Genomic DNA, 27,229 nt, shown 5'->3' with positions numbered 1-27,229 from the left:
CAAAAGATTGAATGAAATACTATTTTAAAATATTTGGTGTATAACGTTTTCAAAATACGTTCATCGTATTTGGGTAAAAATATTTGTAAATCAAACAATTTTAAAACATTCGATGGAATACTGTTTTAAAATATTTGGTGTATAACGTTTTCAAAATACGTTTATCATATTGGGGTAAAAATATTTTTAAATCACATATTTTCAAAAGATTCAATGGAACACTGTTTTAAAATATTTGGTATATAACGTTTTCAAAATACGTTCATCATATTTGGGTAAAAATATTTGTCGATCAAATATTTACAAAACATTGAATGGAACACTGTTTTAAAATATTTGGTGTATAATGTTTTCAAAATACGTTCATCATATTTGGGTGAAAATATTTGTAAATCACATATTTTCAAAAGATTGAATGAAATACTATTTTAAAATATTTGGTGTATAACGTTTTCAAAATACGTTCATCATATTTGGATGAAAATATTTGTGGATCAAATATTTACAAAATATTTGCACAATATTTTGAAACAAATATTGGCAGTAAAACCTTTTTCAAATATTGTGAAAATTTATATATTTTAAAATTGCTGTGTGGGATATTATAACATAATAGATGCATAATATATTATTATATTACAATAATATCTGAGTCCTAATATTATATGTTTCAAAAGTTCTAAACGTAAAGATTATGTGTATAAATAATAACGTTGTTTCGTCATACCTCATATATATACCTCTGCAGCTGGTTACTGCATAAAGTGACAATGGCGAAAAATTCTTCGAAACATAAGACTTTTAGGTCAAACCAAAAAATGCGATTTCATATTATGTATTTTGTAAGACGAAAAACATAATGTCATATTTTACTATATGATTTGATTTTACACCTGCGCTGCCCGCTGTTTAATATTTTACCCTACATTGCACATATTATATTATATAAGGGTTGTCGTTTATTTTATATATTAAAAGGGTGACTTGTCCGATTTATTCCGTAAGAACTCTCAATTTCTGCAGAATAATAATTTATATAATAATGCGGAAAAAATAATCAATTTCTTATCGTTTAATAATATAATATGTAGGTGTCATGTATACATCATAATAATAATAACTATCGTCTTACTATTATAAAGTTTGTTATGGTGTCATAAGTATTAGAGAACGGAAACACAAACGTATAGTGCAACAAAATATTTTTGTTCAGGAGCTCTAACTTTCAGTGGGGTTAGCTTTAATATGAGAGGGAATTGATATATAATTGTAAAAGCAAGAAAATTATCTAAGCCAATGCATCTGTGTTTACCGTATTAAAATTTTTGAGTGAATGTCATCTATATGTACCTATTTTTATCCATTTGAAATGTTGGAATTTAAAAATGCTCACATCACCATAACTTGCCTAAAAACTCAAATATAATAATAAATAACCAACGACGTGCAATCACAGATAATTGTTTTTACCTTTAAGTTTTACAATAGGTCAACTCATTCATGTATGATAAACTAACAACACAAATTAGGCTCTGATGAACTTGGATTTGTTATAACATGTTAAGTCGGATACAATACGTCATGCGTCATAATGCTAACGGTCGATAACAAAAAGACAATTCAATATTATTTAAAATCAAAACGCATTTGTATGTGTTTTGTAGTTTAACGTTATCAATTTAGCTACTATATACCTACTTGATATAATAAAAATACGTTTTTAATTTAAAAGTCTTATCCAAATCAGTTTCTAGCGAAGACTATACACTTTTATAGCTTTATGCGTTTATTCAATCATAATCCATGGTTATGGAATAACGAGATGGAACATCGTCATGGTCGAGTAAAATATATGGTGAAGTTGATTTGAATACGTTTTACATTTTACATGTTAATTAGTTTATTGCACTTGAATTAAATGTTATTGGCGATTCTCATAACGCGTATACGTGTAGTATAATAATTATGTATAATAAAGCGATTAACTGTTGAATATAATTTAACATTATAAACATCGTATTTAAAAAAAATCTAAAAGTATAATTTTTATGGGTCACAGTTTAATGTAGGTATATACAAAAAAAAAAATGTTGAAAATGCGATTTAAATTTATATATACAAGCAAAAAAGTGAACATATAATTATATGACGTCATAATAATTAATAGATTATCTAATTTTTAAACCCAGAGAACAATTTTATTAATCGGGTTTTCTATGATATTATATTTTGTATGTTTAGTGTAGTTAAAGTCTCGATAAATGATTTTTGTTCTCGAAAATTTGTGAAATTTTCAAAGCACAGTGAATTAAATTAGGAAGGTATCCAATAGCAACAGGTTATATCTTAATGCTATACATTGCGGAATCGTTCAAACTTCGACACCATCATGGACAGATCTGCATAATTTCTTCGTACCACGTCCTAAAGTAAAAATTCTTTTTTGTAACTTAAAAAAAATGTATCCAACCATTATCATATTATATTATAGTGTTAATAGTGTTATAAATATTATGTGATTATTTTAATTTTCTACAATATTGTCAATACAAATAAGAATAACCAAAACACGGATTTCATCACATTCTTAGCACTAATTTTATTAAGTCGCATATAAGATTCGGCAATTCCGTTGTATCTCCCGTTGCCGACACACTTCGTGGACATAAGACATAACATAAATAGATACAATAACACAATTAATGATTTCCGACAAGTATGTACATTATATTATATTATAATATAAACTATAATAATAATAATAACAACAACAACAACAACACGTCATCTGCGTTACATATTATTATTTTATTAATGTACGTTCGTCGTTTGACGAAGTCTCCGGATTCCAGGAGACCAGCAAACGCGTGGCCCGAACTGCAGTTGTCTCCCAATATATATAATATTATTATCGATGAGACGTGGCGTCGCTGGGAGTAGGAAGCTGTAGGGGACGCGCGCCACCTTTAAATATTATACAACGGGAACTATTATAACGACTCACCTACCTACGCAATATGTGCGGACGAACGGAATAATATAATTACGAGCTCTCGTTCGAGGGTCGTCGGGTGCGAGGGGGAGGAGGAAGAGGGTGATCGGTATCCGTGGGAACCGAACGATTGCTCTCCCGAGGGGGTTACGCACGTGAGGGGTACGCGACCTGAGATCGTGTGTCGGGGGCGCGCGAGCCGATCATCCCCCCCCCCAGCGGTGGACGGGTGTGCATATTTTTAGAAGGGGTGTAACGGCGACGGCGCGGCGGAAGAGGAAGAAGCGCGTCGGCGGTGTCGGCGGCCGAGGCGGCGACGGCAGAGTGAGACGCGCAACAGGCACGGCCGCCGCCGTCGATGGTTCAGTCCGTTACCCACCGTCGTCCGGCGAGCATTTCGCACGTGCGTGTTCGTCGATCGTCGATATTATTATTACAATCATAATCATCGATAAGGATAGTTTATAATTTGCATGTGTTCTCGATCGTGACGGTGTATAATAATATTGTCGTTGTTGTTTTATTCGTCCGTCGAATTTGTTTATTTTCAACCTACTCGACTTGTCATGTTTTCGCCGACTCCGTCGCCGATTTCTCGGACTGTAACGTACCGAAAGGTAAGTGATTCTCTTTTTCTTACTATATAAGCCTCCCTGTGGTTGTGGTTTTAGTACTGCGTCTTATATAAATTATAATAATATGATTTCGCTATTATGTCGTTTTTAATACAGCATCATTTTTTTAAATCAATTTCCTCACCACAAACCTCGATCTACAATAAACATTAACCCACCCCTAAAACCATCATCATGATGCCTCCTTATATATATGGGCTATAAGCACTAGACTGGCGTCGTTTATCGTTACGAAAATATTGTACGATACAATAATATATGCTGTTCTCACAATATATAACCATATTATACCGGTAAATAGTAACATTAAATACACATTACTACGCCTTACGTTTTCCGTTGGATCGAAACTCTATGGTAGTCGGTAGAAGTAACGTAATTATTCAATGTAATAAAAACTAATTTTAGTATCCACGGTTCGAATGCATTATTTTATATTTTACAAAGGTGGATTTAACAAAGGAAATTTTATAATTTTTTTTAGTTTTTACGATATTTTGGTCAGATTTGTGGACCGAGAGAGAAATGAAAATTAAAGGTTTTGTATACAAATACATTTTATAATATAACAATATACTATATACTGGAGTGTGTGTTTAGTTGAAATTTAGATTAGAATATCTTTTGTGATATTTAATATTTATGAATGAGAATTGTGTAGATTTTGAAATCGTGAATAGTGCTGCTGTGCGCGTAGCTAGTATGTATTTTGTAGAATGTTTTGTTGCTGGTTGGTGGTATATAATTATGTCAACTGAATGACTTAGCTAATCGACCCTCGAGCTCTGTTCGGGGAAATATTTTTTGTAACTTTTTCCAACGTATAACTTATTATACTATTTATATTTTATTATAGAAATACATTTTTGTTTGAAGTTTACATTACAAAAATAATCATATAATATTCTATTTAACAGATCACAAAACCGTTATTAGAACGAAAGCGCCGAGCTCGCATCAATCGATGTTTGGACGAGTTAAAGGATCTAATGTTTTCTGCCTTAGAGGTGAGAGGAAAAAATATTATTATAATGAGTTGATTTAATTAAAAATATTTAATGATATTTTAATTTTATTTATAGGCTGAAGGTGAAAATGTCGATAAACTCGAAAAAGCTGACATTTTGGAGTTTACTGTTAAGCATCTTCAAAAGATAACTAGGAGAGATCCCGTAGAAGAAGCTTATAAATTTCAAGTAAGTTTAAAATAATAAATTAAGCATTTACATGTTCCAACTGTTCCAAGTTAATTATTATGGTTCATTATTATCGTTTGATGACATCGTATCGTACAAATTACATAAAAGTTGAGGAGTCACTTTCGTTTGTCATAATGCGTTTAAACTTTTATTTTTCGATTGTTAAATCGTAGTATTATACAATATTGCATTATGTGTTAGGTTAATGTAGAATAGGTTAAATGAAATTTAAAATGTATTAATTTGATTTTCATATGTATTATCAGTGGCGTATTTTGGGTGATTTCTCGGGGGGTGTCAACATTTATTGAACCCCACAAACAAAATTTTTAGTATTATTTACTAATGTAAAAAGACATTGAATTAATTTTTTTAACAAATTAATATGTTAGGAATTTACAAGAAGTTTTACATTTGATAAAAATAGTATACTATAAAATAAATGACAACACTAATGTCCAATATATTAGGACTTTTTTTTAAATGTCGGGGGGTGTCAAGACACGGAGGACACCCCCCCCCCCCCCCAAAAAAAATACGCCACTGTGTATTATTCAAATCTAAGTGACATCTAACGTGATGAAATAAAAACATCTTCAGAGTGTAAATATAAATTTTTCCAGCATATTATTATACATTTATACCACATTAAATTTTAAATATACTTTCACTGAATAGAAAAATAGATATTAGATTATTGCTAAAATTTAAAAACTAAAAAATATCTTGACAATTATTGAATTTTGTCTTTATGATCAAAATTATTCTAAAATATAAAAAAATGTTGTTAAATAATATTATATGTTTTTTTCAAAATTATATTATGTATATTATACCGAGACTTAATGGGTATGAAAATTGGAGTGAATTAAAAATAATTATTGAAAAAATAACAATTTATAATAATAATTTCAGTTTTTCAGTTATCTATATTACTAAAAATAACACACCCTTAAAAAAATTATTGTTTTTTCTCCCCTCAAATACATTTCAGGAAGATTTGAATCGTTATTATTTACGGTTACATCTGTTGAATGATTTGCGTAGGCGTTGAGGATAGAGTGGATACGAGTAGGGCGATAATCGTCGGGAGTTCACGTGAAAACAGTTCAAACAAGCTTAATACATTTATAACGAAATATTATGATATTATATTCGATGCATTCATTTTGCGGGAGTGTTATCGCACTAGTGGCATTCTATTCAATTTTAAAATATCATCTTGTACTTACGCGTAATTTATAGGTACTGACGTACCGTTCGTTATTAGTTTATTACATTACACCCGTGGAGTGTTTTATTTTTGAAATTTTTCGTGTTGGACATTAAAGCTTAGATTCCTAAATAATTTTAATGTAACATAATATAGAAATATAGATAATATTGTAATGCGCATTAGTTGAAAAATTATTGGTCACTGTTGAGTGTTGACTGTATTAAGTCTGCAGTATATAACCGATAAAATTGTAATTAGTAGTCACGGCCACAACAATAGACCTTATCAAACATTACAAATGTTATCAAGTTAAAAAAGAAAATTCTCAAATCGTAATTTGTTATTAATTAAATTAATGTCAATAACCCAACACGTTTTATGATTTCGTAGTATACCTACGTCATACTCATCATACAGATTTTATATCACTCACAAAAATATAGGCCACGAATAGTATTAAAATGGCGAGTGGTGCGTTAATATGTTGGTGTTAATATGTTAATATTTGTCTGTCCGCAGGAAGGATTCAGCCACTGTGCCAGCGAAGCGTGCAGTTTCCTGTTGTCACTGCCGGGCCTAGACTCGGTGGTCGGCCGCCGGCTGGTCGAGTACCTGGCCAAATCGGTGTCGCGTGCCCTCGAATCTCAACTGCCAGCCGCCGCGGCCGCATCCACTGCAGCCGCGGCCGCGGCGATGGCCGCTACAGACAAGCGGGCTGCCGCCACCGCCAGCGGAGACCGGACGCCGCCGCAGCCGCCCGACAACACTCCGCCAACGCCACCACCGTTGGCCACAGCCGCGACGGTTCTCGCGCCTCTATGTCCGGCCGGCAGCACCGCTGCGGCTGAAACCACTAACCACTTTGCGGCCATCGCCGCCGCCTCGCCGACGCTGAAACCCGTCGCCCTAAACGCGTCCAATCGTGGCCCACCACACACGGTCATCAGGCCCAAGCCCACCAGGCCCGTGTTTGGCCGGTCGCCGCCGACTCTGCAGCAAGACGCCGCAGCCGCCTTACGCGATCCCATGTGGCGGCCGTGGTGATCGACACACCATCGCCGCCAGCTTTTTGCAGCCGCGGCCACACCGCGTATTTACTGCCACCCGATGCACTTTAATGGATGACTCGTGCAAAAGCGCATCGAGATCGTCAGCCAATTTATAATTTTGATGTTTTATACATAAATATATGGGGCCGAATTGAGCACGGGGGTAGTCGTAAATTATTTCTTAATTTGAACGGAGTGGGCGAGTTTGGACAGGACTGCATAAGTCCGGCCCCCGATATCTGCCCGTGCGTGTTAGATCCGCGATCCGCGGCAGTTGCGAATTTCGTTTATTTTATGTTTGTTTTGTTTATGCGTGTGTGTGTTTTTTTGGCTCGATTATCACAAAAGTTCACGATTTCAATATTTAATATAATTTGTTAATATTACGTATATAATAATGACTAATGTGTTTGCAACAGCGACTGTTATGGGGTTTTCTGAAATGACGTTGTAATAGTTTTCTTTGATTTTCGAGGGTATTTTTTTTGTGGAGGGGTAGTTTGTTAAAAATACGAAAGCTGTCGTTTGATTTGTCACGATATCACTTGGTAATTTATTATGTTTTCAGTTTTTGTAAATATATTATTCATTATTTATTTTTATTATTATTTTTATTATCACTACTATTATTATTATTATTATTATTATTATTATATGAATATCAATATACGTCGTAGAAACATATATTTATTAAACGTTATTTTTAACGTTACTTATGCTTGATTTTATTTTATGTTATTAATTATTGACTATTGTATAATGTCCGTGAGGGTGTGTGTGTGTGTTGATCGAGTGGTATATATATAGTCTATACCCAATAATACTAAATATTGTGCTTTAATGATGATCTCATCAACGACGTTACTCGATCGGTATGTACATAAAATGTAATCTTTAAAATCCTATGTTATTATCGATGGAAAACGAAAACCGATCGCTCGCGCATTTATTTTAATACGTATAGGGTATAATATACTCTACTTATTTTTATTTTCTTAACCGCGTCTTAACGCCGAGTTAATGAATTTCGACTGTAAATATAATAATTTATAATAACATAATACACATAATATCTAATATTTTATTCTTTGGCGTTTTGCATTTTGTCGTCGTTTTATATACACACACACACACATATATATATATATATATATAATATGACACATGTAGTTCTCATATATGATACTTTAATATTATTGTTATAGCATAAAATGGAATAATAATATTTTATTATGTTTTTACTGTTCAGTTCTCAGTCCTTATAGTTTAATAGTACTCGGTAAAAACATACGCTTTTGGAAGCTGTATAGTTATAGCTGTAGTTTATCGTACGTATAATACAATATTATATTTAATACACACATCGAAATTAGACAATGTGTATGAGTAAAATATTATTATATAATAACAGCAATAAGTTCTTAAGTATATGTATAATATACAATATGTTATACAATATAATATTATCACTATTAACATTATGTTATTATGCACACTTGGATTGCGTTTGTATTTATTTCACCGTAACCGTATAATATTCATGAGGTATATATAAATATTATTATTATTTTAACACTCGTGCAACAGCGAAGACGCTATAAATATTGTGTATAGTCTAATGTTTATGTTATAGAAGTATCAATGCATCAGAATAAATATATCGTAATAATATTAAGGTCGACCTATTATATATGCTAGAATCTAGCAACTAGATCAGTGATGCCCAACCTTTTTTGTTCAGCGTACCACCTTGGTAAGCAATTATCTTCAAGCGGGCCATCAAATATATTATGTATTTATTTTATTTCATTATTATCAACTATTATAAAATAATAGTAATATTATATTACTATTATAAAATAAATAAATATGACTTTACTTTTTTTAGAATATATTGTTTGATTTAAAAATTTGTAACGGGCCACACAGAATACCTTCGAGCGCCACATTTGGCCCCCGGGCCGCGGGGAGGTCACCACTGAGCTAGATGATTCACCGAGCATGTACAACACAACTTTGTGAATCATAAATATGTTTTTGTTAATAATAACCGTGAAAACGAAAACTTTACAAAAAAATAAGTCATTTAAAAAAAAACTTTTATCCAGCCCAAAAACAATATACATATATAGTAATGTTTAAAAAATATGTAATTTAATACGTAGCAAAACGCAGCTTGCTGCTACTAAATATTTTTTTACTGCACTAAATACAAAAACATAATATCTTTGATTATTGTGTGATTCCTCAATTTTCCTCGCAGATTGAAATTATCTAGTATAAACTAGCTACTTATAATATAATTTCATATACAAACGATATCTATTTATTTATTGTTTTTAATAATGCTGCAGCATGAATAGAATTCAGTAGATATTTGTTTTTAAATCGTCATTGTTTAAAAATCAGAACTCGAACGAGTTGCCATACTTGTTTACGATCATTAGAGTTGATGATGATTAATTAAATTTAAGGTATACGTATATTTGGGTTTTTAAAATAAAATTGTCAGGCATTAATATTGCCTATACTAAACTCCTTAAATAACAAGGCGTGTGGGCATACTCGATAAATAAAATTGCTTTCATTAACAAACTTTCCTTAGCCGAAATATTATATCAACAGCAGTCCGGTGACGCTATTGGGACTCGGTGCGTGGAGACTTGTATCAGGAAAATTTCTTAACAGCCCACGTGGAATAGAATGGTATTTATATCGCAACAAACACTGTTTTTCCTTATTTACACAATATTATTATTGAGTATAAAATTACGGCTTCTTAAATTAAGTAATATAATGTATACATTTATATATACACTTAAATCACAGGTAGGTATATTTAAAATTAAAATGTAATCGATATAAAAGCTATTTAATTTTCCTCTATTATTTTCGATTTTGGTTCACAATCAGTTGAATAGTTGTCGTATTACAATGTCCATAATCAATATTGAAACCATTTTCTCTCATCACATGTAAGAATTTTACCTGATTAGAAAATATTGACAATATCTTCCCCAGATTTCGTATTTAAAAACAAAAATGTTCACTAGGTCGTTCATCTTATAATTATTATTCCATAGACATTTTATTAATATAGCGTCGAGATCGAGTATAAACAAATAATATTTTTAATAGAAGCAAGAGTATCACTCTGGGTCTGTGTAGTTTGGACATGTGTCAACTGTTGTTTCGTTGGGGTATGGGGTCCGTCAACATGTTTATTCAAACAACTTTTGGTCGCCCGAATAACATTCAATATTCTATCCAACAAACTGTGCGGTGGTGATGATCTCACGGTATATCATTATAATAATATCAATATAATAAAACACGGATCGCTGGGGTGGGCGATATATAGGTGTGCGTCGCGCGTCGTCGTTGCGGTCCAAAAATCAGACGCACGTCCGGCCACGGTTCGCCTGAGCCACGTACCGCGGCGGACAAACACGTCGAATTACACGCCCTATCTTATGTTATACAACAATAATCACGATAATAATATATCATATCAATATTATTATTATTATTATTGTTATACACTCACATATACATATGCTTTCGAGTCGTACATTATTGTATCGCCTCGTTTACTAGCTGGCCACTATGGTTTTATGATCATAAACACGTTTATACGAGCGTCTCTTATACTGAGCGACATAGGTGCATATTGTAAAGATTTTAATATTATGAAATAATATTATTATAAGGCTGAGGATTTGACATTTTTTTTTAAATATTTGTCTTCATAGACGGCTGTAGAACAGCGCGAGTGATATGAATATTGTCGGTGTATATATGTCAAGAATGAGAATTAACAACATTGTTAGAAAGTTAGAAATTTCTTTTGTGTGTTTCTTCTAACTCTAATAGTTGTAGAAGTTCTCGCAAAATTTTATAATATTTTTTATAATCTAAGAAGTTAAATTTAAATTTAATTGTAATTGTAATGTTTAAAATTTATCAATTATTCTAAAAACCACCATTAGTATAAAATCCCATAAATATTTTTGTAAATATAATTAATAAATGAAGTAATGAATTAAAACAATCCATATTTTATAAGATGTGTTATTTTATAAAGAATCTATTGAATTTTTATGTATAATTAATATTGGTAACATTTTTATAAATTTGCTTGAACATTTTTCATTTTATATCATAATATAGGTCATTTTGCAAATATATGCACATATATATTTTTAAATGACTAACTTTGAATAAATTTTTTTTTAGGTATTTTGAAGTATATATTTCTTGTTTTGTAGCGTACCTAAAGTGCATGCATATCATGAGATTTTTTAGTGTACTACAAATCATCCTCAACCCCAATAATAATATTACCATACATAATATAATAATATGCGTATACGGAGCGGTGCGGTAAACCGCACTGACCACCGATAATATCGTTACGAGTGTTCTCTTTATTTATTTATTATTATTATTACCGTCATCGTCATCATTTTTTTCTTACCAAAAGGTGTGATGTGCGTCTACGATATTACATTATTATTATTATTTTAATACTACGCACATCTGGTTAGGTTAATAATATATATTATATACTTGAATGCAGATTCAATCACGTTCCACGGCGGTCGTTATGATATTATATTATTTATATATTATTACATCGTATACTTATGAACGGGTCGCGGTCAAGTGGTGGACCTAAGATTATGTAGTAATAATAATAGTAATATTATAATGTATAGGTACGATATAATTTTTTCTACGTACTTGTACGTGTATTGTTATATGTGTTGTACGTTGTACCCAATATTATGTATTGTTACTATGCGACCTGCAGTGTGTTCAAGTGTCATAACTAAGGTATGGAACTATAATATAGACTCTATAGGTAGGTGTGCTAAAAAACAAAGAGCTGTGTTAGTACATGTCCTCTAAAAAACTTTGACGTGCACTTTATAATGCGCAATTATTATTATTATTTTATTTTTTCATCAAATGTCTTTTTTTATTGTAAATAATTCATAATTATTTCCTAATCGAAATCTAATATACACTACACACATGTATAATAATATAGATATATGCACTATCATATGGTTTATTATCATTAAAACAACATATTTAATTTTTATATGAGTGTTAAATAATTTATAATAGATTATAATATAAACAATAAAGAATAACTACGAAATAAACTATAATGATTCGAAATGTACATGCAGATGACTAAGAGGATGCGCGAAAGCTCTTTTTGTTTTAAAATCAAATTAATTTTATAGTCGCAATTTTTGTGGTTGATTTATCAATTTTACATAATGTATGTGATTATCTTGTATATTTTCTTTAAATATATAATACGGAATCTCTTACTATAAGTAAAATAATAGTTGAATTTACTATAAAACGAAGTCGTGTGTGGCTAAATTTTGATTATAAAGCTTCATAAAAAATATGCAAATGCATGAATAGAGAGACAGTGAGGAGTCTGCAGAGTTCATAACTCAGTAAAAGCAATATTGTTCGGGACACTGTTTTTCGTAAGTTTATATAATTTATTTTTCCAAACAATTACGGAAAATAATGCACTTTTATCATTTATTTGTAAAACATATAATATGTAATTCATGGTTTACCATCGTAATATACCTACATGCAAACATACGACGAAAGACACATGTTATTCGACAATATTGCTATAATTATAACACAATTGTTCGCGAAAATACATATAGGTAGGCAACACAAATTACTCGACGCCGTGGTAAAGGACACTAAATCGTTCCCATCATTGTGTCAGCGGAAAATCAATGTATATTAATATAACAGTAATCTATTAAAAAAAAAAAAACAACAACATTAAAATCAAATAATTACGTAAATTTCAAAATGTCAAGACAATATGATATTATCACGTCATGCAGTCAACTTTTGGAATTTTTGAAATAGCTACTTATTTCTATATTATTATTTTCAAAAAATTGGTTGGTACCTACATAGGAATTGAGTACGAACCGTTCTTCTTCAATGATTGAGTAATGGTTTTTTGTGGAGATTAGTACTTGGATCGATATCATTTTATTATATATAAATAATATATTATGTCATATGATAATTCAAAACTATTTAGGTGACCGAAAAGTCTAATACTCATATACCTAAAAGCGCAAGTGATCGAGAACATGATAATAATAGTATAGGTCGTATAATAATATCTGAAGAAATTATACAGTGATATATTGGACCGATCGATATAATATGTTGCTGGTTACCGGGTTATTGGTGGTAAACACGTGTGTGTGTGTGTGTGTGAGAGAGAGAGAGCTCTCGTAGCGTTTCCGCCATCGTCGCCGGACACCTGTTTGCTGCAAGCCTGCAATAGCGGTTTACTCTAGAACGTGCCCGCTCGCGCGTTCGTCGTACAATGCAACAGTGCTCTGTTTATAATTCAATATTCGATATGAGGTACACCTACGTGTTAATGCCGTGTGCATGTGTGTGTACGAGTGGAATCGATAAATCTACGGTTTGTTAACTGCGGTCTCTCGTATCGAATTATTCGGTTTTTATCGTCGATTTTTCCCGCGGCCGTAACCGCTGCACGTACTATTTTCCGTCATACCATCATATCATATAAAATTCAATTTATAGGTACGACCGACGTCGTTGGGCTCGACTTCTGCGCAAGTACACACTGCTGCTTTATTAGTAGGTACTAGTTGAGTACAATACTGTACATATAGCACTACGCATGATATATTACAATATATTTGGTATATTATTATACATGGTGAGGGGAGGGGGAGACGTGTTTGGGTCTTAGCTGTGTGTGCTCAAATAATACGAGCGTAGTACCGACGTGGTGTGTAGTAGTCTACACCTGTTGCGTGATGATCAATGGACGGCACGTTTCCATTCACGTTTTCATCGTCGTTCATCGCGACCACATCACCGCTGCAGCCTACTACAGTGCTTTCCGTTCGCCCGCTTGCGTGTGTGCACAGCGTTACGTGTGCCATTATAACGCGATATTGTTATTATTTATTTATTACATTATTACATGTATATTATTTTTTTTTCATCGACGAGCTCGTTCGAGACGATGGCCCGTCTATGATATACGTAGTGCGGTTTCCCGGCTCGTTTTCCGCCCCATGCTCGACCTCCCGACGACGCGGTCCGGTTGTGGCGTTTTATACTCGTAATCGATTTTTTTTTTTTCACTCGTCGTCGTCATCATCGTGTAATTACATTATAATCTAGTGTTATTTTCAATATTATTATTATTACCGTACAATCGTACACATGACGTCCTGCTGCAGTTAATACAATAAAATAATAATATATAACACAATATTATTATATGTGTGAAACGCGTACCTACGCGAAACGCGATTGCGACTAGACCGTAATATAATAATAATAGAACAAATACGTCCTATATGGTCGTACGTAATCATTTTGTTATTGATTATCAGCGTATAGTACGCTCGCCTAACAATATTATCATTTATGATATTTTCCACTATTCGAATACGACATCGTTATCGACTATTGTTCAGCATATCACTCATGATATTTACAACTTTGCAAGTGCGTGTATTATCATAGTTGATGTGTGTGTCAGACACTACAAAAATCATTGCAAATCAATTCAATTACGGTAGTAAAAGATTTTCGAGAAGAAAAATTTGATACGTATCAAGGCCGACTCATCGGATACGGGTTGATACTTTTCGGCTTTCGCTGATGTATCGTTGGTTTTTTTGACAATATGGTGATTAATGACGACGGGTAAACGATTAGGTAGTGCGTATTTATTATTTCCAAGACTGATTGGAGTATATATGAGTTAAAATAAATAAAACCAAAACTATTCGTATTGGTTAAATATAAAAATATTATAGAACGGTTCGTTGCAAAGTTATAGTTGGTAAGTACTTTAAAACAAAACGAGGCTTATTACATTTAAACATAAAAAAAATAAATAATGTAATATACCTGCTTCTAGTCCACACAGCAAACTTTGTTCTGCCATATAAATGATAAAATAAATTTAAAGGAAGGATAAATCGAAAGTGAAATATTAAATTCGAAACTATTATTTTTTGTCGCGGTTATATACGTACTAACTTTTTTCTTTATATACGAATTTCACTTGTGAAAATTCAACATTCAGTTCATTCGATTCCGAATACGTACCTATCTGGGATATCTATCAGAAAAAAATATATAGTATAATATACGTAACGAGAGCATATCAGTTCCGATCAACATCGATAAATTATTGTTCAATTATATTTTGTTTGAAAATATCGTTAATTTTATTAATATATATATATATTATAAATATTATAGTGCTCAGTAGAATTAATATACACGCACATTACGCAAGTTTCAAAGTGATTGACATTGAGATCACAGCGTAGAATCGTCTCCGTCAACGATGTGACCAATCGAATACAATATTCATAACGGCATAGACGAAGCAACTGGTTGTACAGGAATGCATCGAAGTAATCGTCTAATAATTTCACGGCGCAACTTTATTGAGCAGGCCAGCTTCTGTGGTGCGATGATCGCAAAACGATGCATACACGCGAGATCACGTGTAATTATTATAAATCATAAGTACAGTCTCGGTGTAGTCGTTTGGATTAAATCAAGTGCAATGAAATCATTTAACTGATAATATTAATCTCAGTTGATAAATTAGTATATGTGTATATGTAAGTCAATAAGTTGGATCGTAAGTCGATAACAAAAAAAAGGTACTATTCGGTAGCGCGGGTAAATAGTAACCCTCGAAATCAATTTTTCTCCATAATTCCCTGTGCATACACTTATATCAGCAAAGAGTCAAAATGGGAGAGGAAGTAAGACGAAAATGCGCATAATTAATCGACCGGCGTGGCGTATATAAAGGTGTGACAACCCAGTTACAAAGATAGTTTTGACGATGTGCAAGATATGCAGCAATTTTAAGTACGTCCGAGGAAGTTTGATAATTTATGAAAACGGAAGAAGAAATTGAGTTGATTGATCATTGGAAATTCAACTTAATGAGCGGGGTACTGAGACAGTTAGTAGGCAACTTACAAATAAACATAGAAACGGATACAACGTCATAGACAGCATAAGAAGTTAGCGAAAATGCATACCACGCAAATTAATGGTAACAATACAACTTCCAAAATTTAAACGTGATCCAGCAAAGTGATGGTTAAACTTTAAACATACATTCAAAGCTATAATACATGAAAATCAACAAATCTCTTCAATTCAAATTCGCCATTTCTTAGAAAAGCACTCTTTTACATGGCTGAAAATATATGCAGCTACATACAGTCTTACTATACCGAGTCTTCAAACGTTAGAAAAAAAATAGTTAGTAATAAACTAGTAAAGTTGATTAATTGTGAGTCATTTCCACAACCAATGATAGAATCTTGTAAAGCAAAATGCAAAAAATAAGGATTTTAATGTTTTAACTAATTTATTTATTTTACGTCGGTAAGCGGCATGAGTTTTTTAATCGGCGATCTCTTGTCGTTCGTTGAACTACGACTATACAATAATTGCAAGTCCGCTATGGTACTACCATTATTTGATATTTATATATAAGACTTCACATTAATAATAATAAATTTAATAGAAAATGATCTAGTGAAAAAAATTCAAGCCAATTTGAAAAAAAAAAAATTAATGTTAGTATCATGTATAATTCCAAGATTCAAACTTTTTAGCTTGGTTATACTTAGATATTATCATTTTCAACTAACGAAAACTTGAAAGGTTTATTCGACGGTACAGGAAATGGTAAAAATGAAATATCAGAGGTATATGTTTATATTACTGACAGAGAATATAATAGACTCATACATTTTTTTTCTCCCATCTAATAAAAAACCAAACATTCCCTCTGAAGATGAATCATGAATGTATCTGGTAAGTCCTAAGTCCATGCAATTTTATGACCATGTTAAGTCTTAAAATCTTATTCGGCGGTTACAAAATTTTTTTTGGTACAATACTGCAGCAATTTCATCAAATGCTTATGATAAACGATTGTTTTTTACCAGATTGACAAATAAATATTTTGAATTCTGCTATAAAATATTTGAGAAACTGCGGATTCTTCTGGAGGGAGCAAAAAAAAAAAAACAAAAAAACTTAAGATATTTCAAAGTATTGTGTCTGTAAAATAAATAATAATTTTTATATAAATTAGCATTATAATGATTATAGAACTACAACAAATACCTATTGTAACTTAATATTGTAAATGTATTTACTTAACTGACGACTGTTATGGTGTAGTTATATCAGAATATTATAAACGACATATTATTTATGACTTCAATAGAATACGAATATGATAAACCTATACGTAGTAATATCTAAATATCGGAGAGATAGGTTTCCCTTTAAAAATTTGTCACTGTACGCACGTGCCTATAGTGGCTGCAAATATAAATAATTAATATGGGGAATTGGGGACGCGTAAAAACCTGGAATGTTAAACTCTGGAATTTAATATACCACTGATTACGCTGTTTAGTAATTCTCTAAATATGGACACATATTCGATGAACGCTATATTATCTATATTAGAAAAAAATCGTCATCATTTATTGTGTATAATATTTACGGTAAGTAATCTTAGTATACATACCTAGCTAATGTAGATACCATATACGGTATAGTAAGTAACAACCGCTATCGTTATCGCTAATTTTTTTTTTAATGTAGTACGCTGCATCTAACATTATCGTTTAACGTACTATGCTACTTTTAAGTTACATTTTTAAAAATGTTTTGATTAAAAATTGTTAATTTATAGTTTGTATTTATTTAACATTTAATAAATGGTCAAGATTTAACTTCACGAGTTAATGGTGTATTAAAACCGAAAATTCACAAATACATTCCTTATTTTTACAATGTAAAAAAATACATAATTACATAATAGTTATCATAATATTTTAACTATAACTAAATAAATTGAAGGTAGTGTCAAATTAATAGTAATTTTTTGGTACACTAACCGAAAATTTGTAGCGCGCTAATGTATTGCACCGATCACTGTATAGTAGAAACCAGAATTAAACCGGTCGTTTTTCAATAACTTGAAACATTACAGAAAAATCAAAAAATTCCAGTCTCTGGTTAAGTTTAAGTTATTTTGCAAACCACTTGCGTAATTAGTGACTGCAGAGTGCAGACTGACACGTCGTTATAGTTTTTAAAATATATTCGTCAAATGACCCATATAAATACCTAGTTAGATTAATCATTTGTTTATCAAATATAATAAAAGGAATACAATCTTGTAATTTCGTATAATTAAATTGTGTATGTCATAATATAATATAATTTAATAATAATAAAAAAAAAATACTTTTAAATATAGTATATACCAATGATACAATGTTATTTTCAAACACTTTTAATTTCGATGGTTTGAAAAAATAAATCATTCCTCTTAATATTATTATGTTCTACGATACTAAGCAAAAACATAGGTACCTATCTGCTGTCTCAAATGTAACAAAGCAGTGGCGTACAGGTCCTAGAGCCCCCCCTCCCAAATTAATTGTCAGAATTTAAGATTTTTAAGGTGCAGACCGTTGACTGTATAATATTGTTGATATCATATATTTATCTCATGACTGTAAAATTATACGGTATACTCTACACGTCATTCGCTACCGGCAAAAAACCAATTTTTAATTCACATAATAATATTTCCCCTGCTTAAAATATTGAAGTGACTTCACGCTAAGATATACAGAGCGTGTTTCCCATAATAATATTATCATGACACGTACTGCTTCTAGTAATTCATCGCCGAATGCATATTATTATTATGTTGTCATCGACCACCATTAAACAAATTAAATAAGAAAATGTATCAAAATCTTTAAATTTTTCAGAGACCATTACTTTTATTAGTACCTAATATCGTAATAAACTATTGCATGGCGACGTAAGGTATAAGGTCGTTTACTGTAGTTGTCTATCGCAAATCACTCTTCCGTTTTTCGACCTTAATAGTAAGTTGTCATCGACTCGCATAATATAATTGTGATATTTTATTAGTTTTTTTCGAATTTTCGGAAGTCTAACCGTTGGTAAAATAATATCATTATAAGAAAAGTAATAATTACTGAGTCGCGTTATCAACGTAGAACGACGACCTGCAGATCGATCGGTATATAAAATACCAACGCCAGTCGATGATCTGTTCATTCTCCATCATGAAGTCGAACAGGGTGGTTCTGCAAGCTTTTTTCGCTTTCACTTTTCTCGTAATCGCGTCCGGGTTGAATAATAACACGTGGTTCGTCCCGTCCAATACCACCGGTAGAGCCATGCAACCCGACATACCTTTTATGATGTTCATTAACGAAATATACAGAGGTAACACATATATTTATATGCTATAAAAAACTATATTATCAATGATAATAATATTATGTAATAAAGGGAAAGTAATTTAACAATTTTTCTTAACTTTTCAAGTTGATGTTGAAAAATTAAAACAAGTTCAGAGTTAAAATTTATTTTTCTGTAAATGTTACAAATTAAATAGAAAAAAAAACCGATAAGTGAATGTCGCTCTGCTATACAATAGGTTACAAGTGGGTCACTTTAATGCAGGGACGGAAACCAAAATAAAAGTCTTCAGTTTTCGTGTCAGTTTTCAAAACCAGGTTAGAGTTTGACTACTAAGGTTTTGAATTTTTGATAACCTCTTATGTACAAAAGTATTAAATTTAAGTATATTTTTAATACAAGACCTTTTCATTTAGGTTCATACTTGACTAACGACTACAAATTGTTCTACTGGATAAAAATAATTTAAAATATCATGAAAAAACTTAAGCCTATTATTAACTAATCAATAACAAATATTAGACTTGAAATTACATCAAGACATTAGGCAATTGTAATTTTTAAGGCCTTTTTAGTTTTATTAATTTTATTAAAATACAATTATAGATTATAAATCCATGAAACTTTTTAATTTAATATTTAATTTAAATACTTAATTACTGGTCAGGTGGCACTGCGGGAGCCTTTCTATTCGATAATTAATATTATTTTATGTCACCACGCTTACTTTATTATACTTTGTCTGTATAGATTGTAAATGATATTGTAATATAGGTACTATTTTAAATTAACATTTTATAAAACAATAATCTTTATAAGCCTTAAACAATATGTTAAATGTTAAAATGTTAAATATGTTAAATATGTTATGAATAATTAAATCATATATCAAAATTGTATAACGATTATAACAATTAACAACACAAGAAATTTATATTCATAATTAATATTTTTATAATACTTAATTTTTATTTTTAGTATTTTACTATATTTGGTCGTAGTATCATTATTTGTTCAAGTAAATTTGCCCCTGAATTTGACCGTAAATCGTTCAAAATAAACTTTAATGACAAAAACAACTTTTCTCTTTAAAGTTTATAAACAAAATATTTAAATAACAAATTAGATACTTGACATTCGTAAGACAAAACAATATACTTAACGCGAATAGTCTGTAGACACTAAAGCAGTTCAAATTCAAATAATGAAAATACGGAATCACAAATCATAATACTGAACATTATTAAACTCAATATATTTAATAAACAAACGGCAGTGATATAATATAGTGTCAACATTTAATTAATTAAATCTTAAGTTATAAATAATTATAACTTTAATCGCCCATAATATTTTTCAACTGTTATTATTTCAATTTATATTAAGGTCGATATACACTAACGGTACGGTCACGATCCCTAGCTGGATCGATAAAATACATCTATGTTTATATTATACATAGATATATTTTACACATCAAAAAACCATGAACGTACCGTAATGTGGATCAGCCTTTAAAGGGGAACCCTTGTACTAAATTTTCAAGCTTTTTGAACCAAAAAATACAATTTTATTGACATTTATAGAATAAAAACTTAAAAAGATTGAAGATTGAAAATGTCTACAAATAACTTTTACAAAGTTTAAATATTTAAAAAAATGTATTATGTGAGATGATAAAATAAATATTTGATGAAAATTCAAATTCAAATTCAATTTATAAATATTTGAAGTTCAAATTCTTAAAATATTAGACATCCACTCAATTTATTTTGTATCGATGTTCTTATTTTGTTGCTATTCAAAAACGAATAACTGTAGAAACTTGTAAATTGTAATTTTACACCATATGTTTTTTTAATTAATTCTTAGATTTGATAGAATTTTCAAATCTTTTTAAGTTACTTAAAGATATTTAAAGTTTAAAATTTTTTTAGTTTTTTATTCTATAAATATAAAAAATGTCAATAAAATTTTACTCGTTGGATAAAAAACTTGAAAATTTAATATACACGTTTTTTTTATTTATTCGTATATAGTACAAGTTTTGAAAAATATATTAAATTGACAATTTACAAGTTATTGAGTTGTTGAAAGTTTATAAAACATTCAACTTTTATAGATAAGGATTGAAAATTTAAAGCAAGATTTCACGCATGTAGTTCATTCTGTAATAAAAAGATCTAATAATTATTCATTTTAAGTTTTTTAATATTTATTTTAAGTTCAAATTTAGATGAAATTACATATTAAATAACTGAGAATATTGACGTTATAGTTATATTGTCGTAATTTAAAAATATCATTCGTGGGTACTTTCTAGAATTCTAGAATATGCTTTATACTTTTATCGTTATAGTTAATGTCGTTAATGACTTATATACTAATACTTTATAGTTTATTTTATACATACTATGAATGACTCAGTGAGTTGGGTACATAATGAATCTGATATATATATAAATCTATTTTGAAAGTACCTGAATTAATTTTTTTTTTTTAATAATAAAATCACAATACTTTTAAATTTTAATATAGAACAAAATATTCTAGAATGACAAACCGTCTCCACTCAAAATCGTTTCTTGTATACAATGATATTATATCGTTGAATTGAAATTTAATACCATCTATTATAGTCACCCACAGTATACGTTTTAACGTTAAGCAGAGAGACATCCAATTACCAGATTTTTTTTTCATAACTCAATATTAAAGCTAATTTGATAAAAGTGTACAAACAAAAAAAATATATAAATATTATAGATAAAAACTAAATAAGAGCTGTTTTTGATAAAACATAGGAAAGTGAGGAGGAAAATCAATGATAGAACCCTATATATTAACAGAATATATAGACATCTATTTATTATGTAGGTTAATTTTTGATTAGTTAATATTTCATAGATCTATTCATGTTATTGTAAAGCATTGTAGAATAATTTAACTCATTAAGTTAGAAATTAATTTTTTTTTAATGGTAATGTATCATGTAAATTATTCAAATATTACTGAATTTAAAATTTTTACTAGTTAAATATGTTCAACCTTGAGTCTTGATGATACGAAGCTGAACCTGAGTCATGCCAAAGATAAAATCTGACCAGTATTTTTAGGAAATTTTATTTTTGTTTCAGGATAACCTTCTTTTAATAAATAATAATAATCACGTTATTTTATTAATATTACATATTATTAACTAATATATATATAGCCTAAGGCTCTGCGTGTGGAATGTGTCTTATATATATGTCTTATATCGTACATTGTACGCACACCATATATTATTATAATTATTACGATTTATATACCGATAATAATATTAATATATTTTTAGCTAATTACTGCCAGAACAAAACGTGTCCGGTTTGGAATTGTTCAGATGATTCGGTGATAATACACGGGTCGTGTTGCAAGTGTCCTAACATTTTCGGAGGTAAATAAATAACTAAATAATAATATCGTCACTCGGACAGTAGTGAATTTTACGTAATAAATAGTATGTACCTAATGATAGTCGATAGATAAAACATTACGGTGTAGCACTGTAGCAGGACATCGAACGATAATATTTTGTAATTCTCATCGTAAAGCCGTTAAGCATTTTAACTGAACATTTTCAACGAAGCGTTGTAATGGCAAAATATATTTTTACACGCGATCGCCGTGCAATTTTTAAATATGCAAAAAAATACCAAATATTATTTCATTAAACTATTTTTAAGGGATTCATTGTAAGCGTTATAACGACCGTCTATGAACGTGTTCAAAAATATTTAGACGCACTTCCAATAGTTTTGATAGTACACTTAAACCTATATATTATCATCTGTACATTTTTCTGTTTAAGAATTCATGTGATGTCCTTTATCTTATTCAATATATTATTTAATTGTTTGAATTTAAGTGGATTGCCGCAGTTCAAACTTTAAAAATAAGGCGCTTTCCTCTCTACTTAAAGTTAAGACATAATTTGCTGACAAAACTATAAGATTTTGGTTTAATGGATTTTAATTTGGAAAAAGAAAATACGCGATCAGTAAAAATACAAACAAATATAATTTTGGAACATTCAATTAATATCCCAATTAATAAACATTCACTAGTTACCTATATACTTTTTTTTTTTTTTTTTTTATTGGTCTTGAAATTTAAACAATTTCTGCTTCGACTACTAGGCCATTAGCATATCACTATAAACATAAATTAATTATACATATAATAAGGAACAGAGCAAAGAAAAAAGAGAAAAAACAAAAAAATAAAAAAAAAGTACAAGAGAAATAATTAGAATTAATTTGTTTGGTATTTTATACATTGAAAGGTTGGCTAAAGTAGTTTGAGTAAGTTGGTTACTTGGTTTTGAAGAATTCAATGGTGTTGGTTTCATTGTCAGGATTTGGGCCTTATATACGTTTTACTTTCATTTGATATTATACTTAAATTTGTTTTCTTAAATAAATAATTTTACATTACTACGTTTTCACACTAGCATTTGTTACTTATCTATAGTATAATATTATTAATTAATATATACTATTATTTTTATAGGCCACGAAGCAATATTATAGAGCACATACCCTATATGAAAATGTTCAAAATTCGGGGATAAAATGTTCTTTTAAACATTTAAAGTTGTTTTATTCGTTCTGATATTTTTATGTATGTATAGTAATGTAGTAGTGTATAATGTATTTATGAAGTCGGTAATCGGAAAAAAAAATTCCCAAAGCTATACCTAATTGTTGGTTACAGCAGTCAAAATAATAATGAATAATAATAAAAATATAAAATTTGAATGATAATATTATTATGATATATTTTGATTAGACCTTAATATTCTGCATAAAATAAAAATAATCATGATAATAATAAACAAATGCGACAAATAGTAAAAATATAAAATACTTGCGCATAACATAAAACTAATATGTAGTATAATAGAATAGAAATTACATCGTAATCGCTTTTTTTGAGAGGACATTACACCGACATTAGTTTTCCCCGTTCAAGACTTAAGAGCAATTTTTTTTTCTAGTTTCATGAAATCACATTACCGGAACACATGTATTATAACATATTGCTTAGATCGGTGAAAATCTCGTGTTCACGCAACAACAGACCACAAAGATAGTCTGTGTACTGATCAAACTACACAAGATACAACCGTGTTGTTTGAATTGCAGTACACTGTTGTGCGTCGGGCGGTACACTTTGTTTACGATAACCTATCACCTCTATAATATTGAGTCCGATGACGTTAACCGTTACTTTTATAAATGTTTCTGTAAATAATTTTATCATGAATCCACTATTATGATAACTTATCATCCGATTTAAATCCGAGCCCTAATGATAAGCAATGAACTGAAATGAGTCTACAATAATTGGTCAAATTTTCAAAATATTTGACTTGAAATATCATAAAAATTGTCAAATTAATTCTTTAAATAAAACATAATATGCTAAATACCCAAAAACTAACCTGACGAAAAGTTACAACAAAAAGCTTTAAGCTACCTTAATTAAGTTAAATATTGTAATTGCAAGTTAGTTAAATGTTGTTTCTTTAATGATGGGTTTACTATTATTTATTTTATTTTAGATGATGTTCCAGTATTGTGCGTTAATAATTTGGAATGCCCGCGTTTAATGAAGGACCTATGCACCAAATACAATCTGATGATTTTGTGCTGTTGTTCCCGAATCAATGATAATTATTATAACTACAGTACCTAATTCATATTTTGTTTTGTTTGAATACTATTTAATATTAATATTAATTATATTTACCTACAATGATAAGTGTTGAAAACAATATATGATGTCCAATATTATTGAAAAATAAAAAATAAATAATACTATTCATAAAGAATTATAATAATACTGTCAAATGTATTGTACAAAAAGTTTATAACTATTGAGACATCGAGTGTGTGTTTTGGTTGCAAAAAATATTTAGTGAATATGTTAAGGCAGAATATTTTCTTGGTTCCTTCATGCTGTGTCCAATTCATAGGTTTAGTGATATCTTGAAATTGACATTTAGAAAGATTAACAAATTTGTGATACAAACAGTTTAGTGAAATATTATTAATTACGACTATAGCCAATGAGTAGTGACAACTAAAACTCATTTATCGCCAATAATATTGGTGTTGATTGTCATAATAAAAAAAAAATATATTACTCTTACCCCCCCCCCCCCCTTTCCAGTTTGTAGGGCGGACGATACACGATATCCTACGCTTTAGAGTTTAGAGAGAAACTTTTCTCTAGAAGTGCTTTTCTTGATATCACTTAGACGTTAAAGTCCGATAAGGTATGGTATGACGGCCTTCTCTTCAAATTAAAAAAAAAATGTCTTTATCCCACTTATTTTCTCGTTATTAAATCATTTCTCTCCGATCGTTATTTCCAAGTGCGTGTAATGACTTTTTTTCTATAACCAATATTCTGCGTGTGTTCCCCAAGTAGGTATCCTCTCCCCCTTCCTTTAAAATATATATGCCTCGGACCAACCAACCTCTCCTAACCCAATGGTTGCAGATCACACGAACTACAAAGCCATATTCGCTACTCTCTATGACCCTTTCTTAGCAATTAAAAATCTCCAATCTGACCTATCTTATAGAAGATTGGTACACCAAATGGAGACTTAAGATTAATCAATCCAAATCTATCTATACGACGTTCAACCTCAGAATTGCCCCTTGTTATGATGTTTTCGTTTACGGAACCCAAAATCCAAGTGCTTAGAATACTAAACATCTTGGTTTAACCCTTGATAAAAGGCTGACGTGGGCCCAACATTTCAAATCCAAAAGAGTAAACTTAAACCAACGATTAGATCTATTAAAAAATCTCATTTATAATGACAAATATACACAATTTAGTACTAAACTCTTTATTTATAAATCTTAACTTAAACCCATGTAGACATATGGACTGCAAATATAGGGAAACGCTAAATGCCTTTTCCTACGTATCTAATCATACTATTAATTGAGATCTTAAAATGCCTTTAGTGCCCGATGAAGCAAAAATGTATTACAAACGTTTGGTCCTTCGCTTATTATCTCACCCCAATTCGTTGGCTAGAAATCTCTCAACCCCAACGGTCCTCGGTAACCTTGCAAGAAGGTTAAAATGTAAATGGTGCCATGACTTGCTTGATATATTAATCACGTTATAAATAAATAAGTAGAGTAAAAATATATATATATACCTACGTATATTAAAAACCGTTTAAAGTGTCACTAATGGGTGGCTGCTTTCCTCAAACGTAACATGTGTTATGTAATTTATTGTAAACTGTTTAGTGTTTATTTATACTAACCATATTTTGATACCTTATATTATGTCTATTCTGTATCACATTTACTCGTTGTGCCATCAGATATAGATTGCAAATTTCATATTAAAATAAAACTCACTCCCGTATCGTAAGTGATTCATAGGTTTTTATTAATTTATATTGTTTATCACATAGTATTTTTGCTAAGTAATTTAGTTTTAAATATCATTATGTATAACGCACTGGGAAAGTACTTAGTATTTTTTTATCAATAGGTGCTTATCGCATACGTTGTTTCCCAATGACGTTCCCAATGTCAAGAATGTTAAAATAATAATAACTATTGTGATCACTGAAACACCCGAATCACAAAACTAGTATGCAGATTGCCCAGTCGGTACCAAGTTAAATATGTGATGACTGACTTGATAATGTGATGATATTCGCATTATTAACCTACAAAATTTCA

General features: G+C 30.3%; 2 protein-coding genes across 2 annotated transcripts; both read left to right on the top strand.

Annotated features, from left to right (window-relative positions):
• The first annotated feature begins 3,313 nt into the window (after positions 1–3,313).
• On the top strand, positions 3,314–8,983 carry LOC107167773 (transcription factor HES-1-like). The gene is made up of 4 exons (XM_015516955.2): positions 3,314–3,609; positions 4,545–4,634; positions 4,710–4,823; positions 6,562–8,983. The coding sequence occupies exons 1-4, from the start codon at positions 3,559–3,561 to the stop codon at positions 7,084–7,086; spliced, it is 780 nt and encodes a 259-aa protein (XP_015372441.2). The 5' UTR covers positions 3,314–3,558; the 3' UTR covers positions 7,087–8,983.
• Positions 8,984–19,029: 10,046 nt separating this feature from the next.
• Positions 19,030–25,338, top strand: LOC107167778 (uncharacterized). The gene is made up of 3 exons (XM_015516960.2): positions 19,030–19,487; positions 22,801–22,899; positions 25,069–25,338. Exons 1-3 carry the CDS (start codon positions 19,304–19,306, stop codon positions 25,200–25,202), a joined length of 417 nt encoding a protein of 138 aa, XP_015372446.1. The 5' UTR covers positions 19,030–19,303; the 3' UTR covers positions 25,203–25,338.
• Positions 25,339–27,229: the final 1,891 nt, after the last annotated feature.

Source organism: Diuraphis noxia, unplaced genomic scaffold (genome assembly GCF_037042655.1).
Source record: "Diuraphis noxia isolate RWA-SAM2 unplaced genomic scaffold, SU_Dnox_SAM2 contig0003, whole genome shotgun sequence".
NCBI classification, from domain to species: domain Eukaryota; kingdom Metazoa; phylum Arthropoda; class Insecta; order Hemiptera; family Aphididae; genus Diuraphis; species Diuraphis noxia.
The sequence above is the reverse complement of the archived record's forward strand: the minus strand, read 5'-3'. Positions and strand labels throughout refer to the sequence as shown.

What these genes read in the sequence shown, in the direction of transcription:
- LOC107167773 (XM_015516955.2), top strand. Translation starts at nt 3,559, where the DNA reads ATGTTTTCGCCGACTCCGTCGCCGATTTCTCGGACTGTAACGTACCGA. An exon ending in GGACTGTAACGTACCGAAAG is followed by an intron (nt 3,610 to 4,544) that starts GTAAGTGATTCT and finishes TCTATTTAACAG; the next exon opens with ATCACAAAACCGTTATTAGA. An exon ending in AAGAAGCTTATAAATTTCAA is followed by an intron (nt 4,824 to 6,561) that starts GTAAGTTTAAAA and finishes GTCTGTCCGCAG; the next exon opens with GAAGGATTCAGCCACTGTGC.
- LOC107167778 (XM_015516960.2), top strand. Translation starts at nt 19,304, where the DNA reads ATGATCTGTTCATTCTCCATCATGAAGTCGAACAGGGTGGTTCTGCAA. An exon ending in CATTAACGAAATATACAGAG is followed by an intron (nt 19,488 to 22,800) that starts GTAACACATATA and finishes ATATATTTTTAG; the next exon opens with CTAATTACTGCCAGAACAAA. An exon ending in GTGTCCTAACATTTTCGGAG is followed by an intron (nt 22,900 to 25,068) that starts GTAAATAAATAA and finishes ATTTTATTTTAG; the next exon opens with ATGATGTTCCAGTATTGTGC.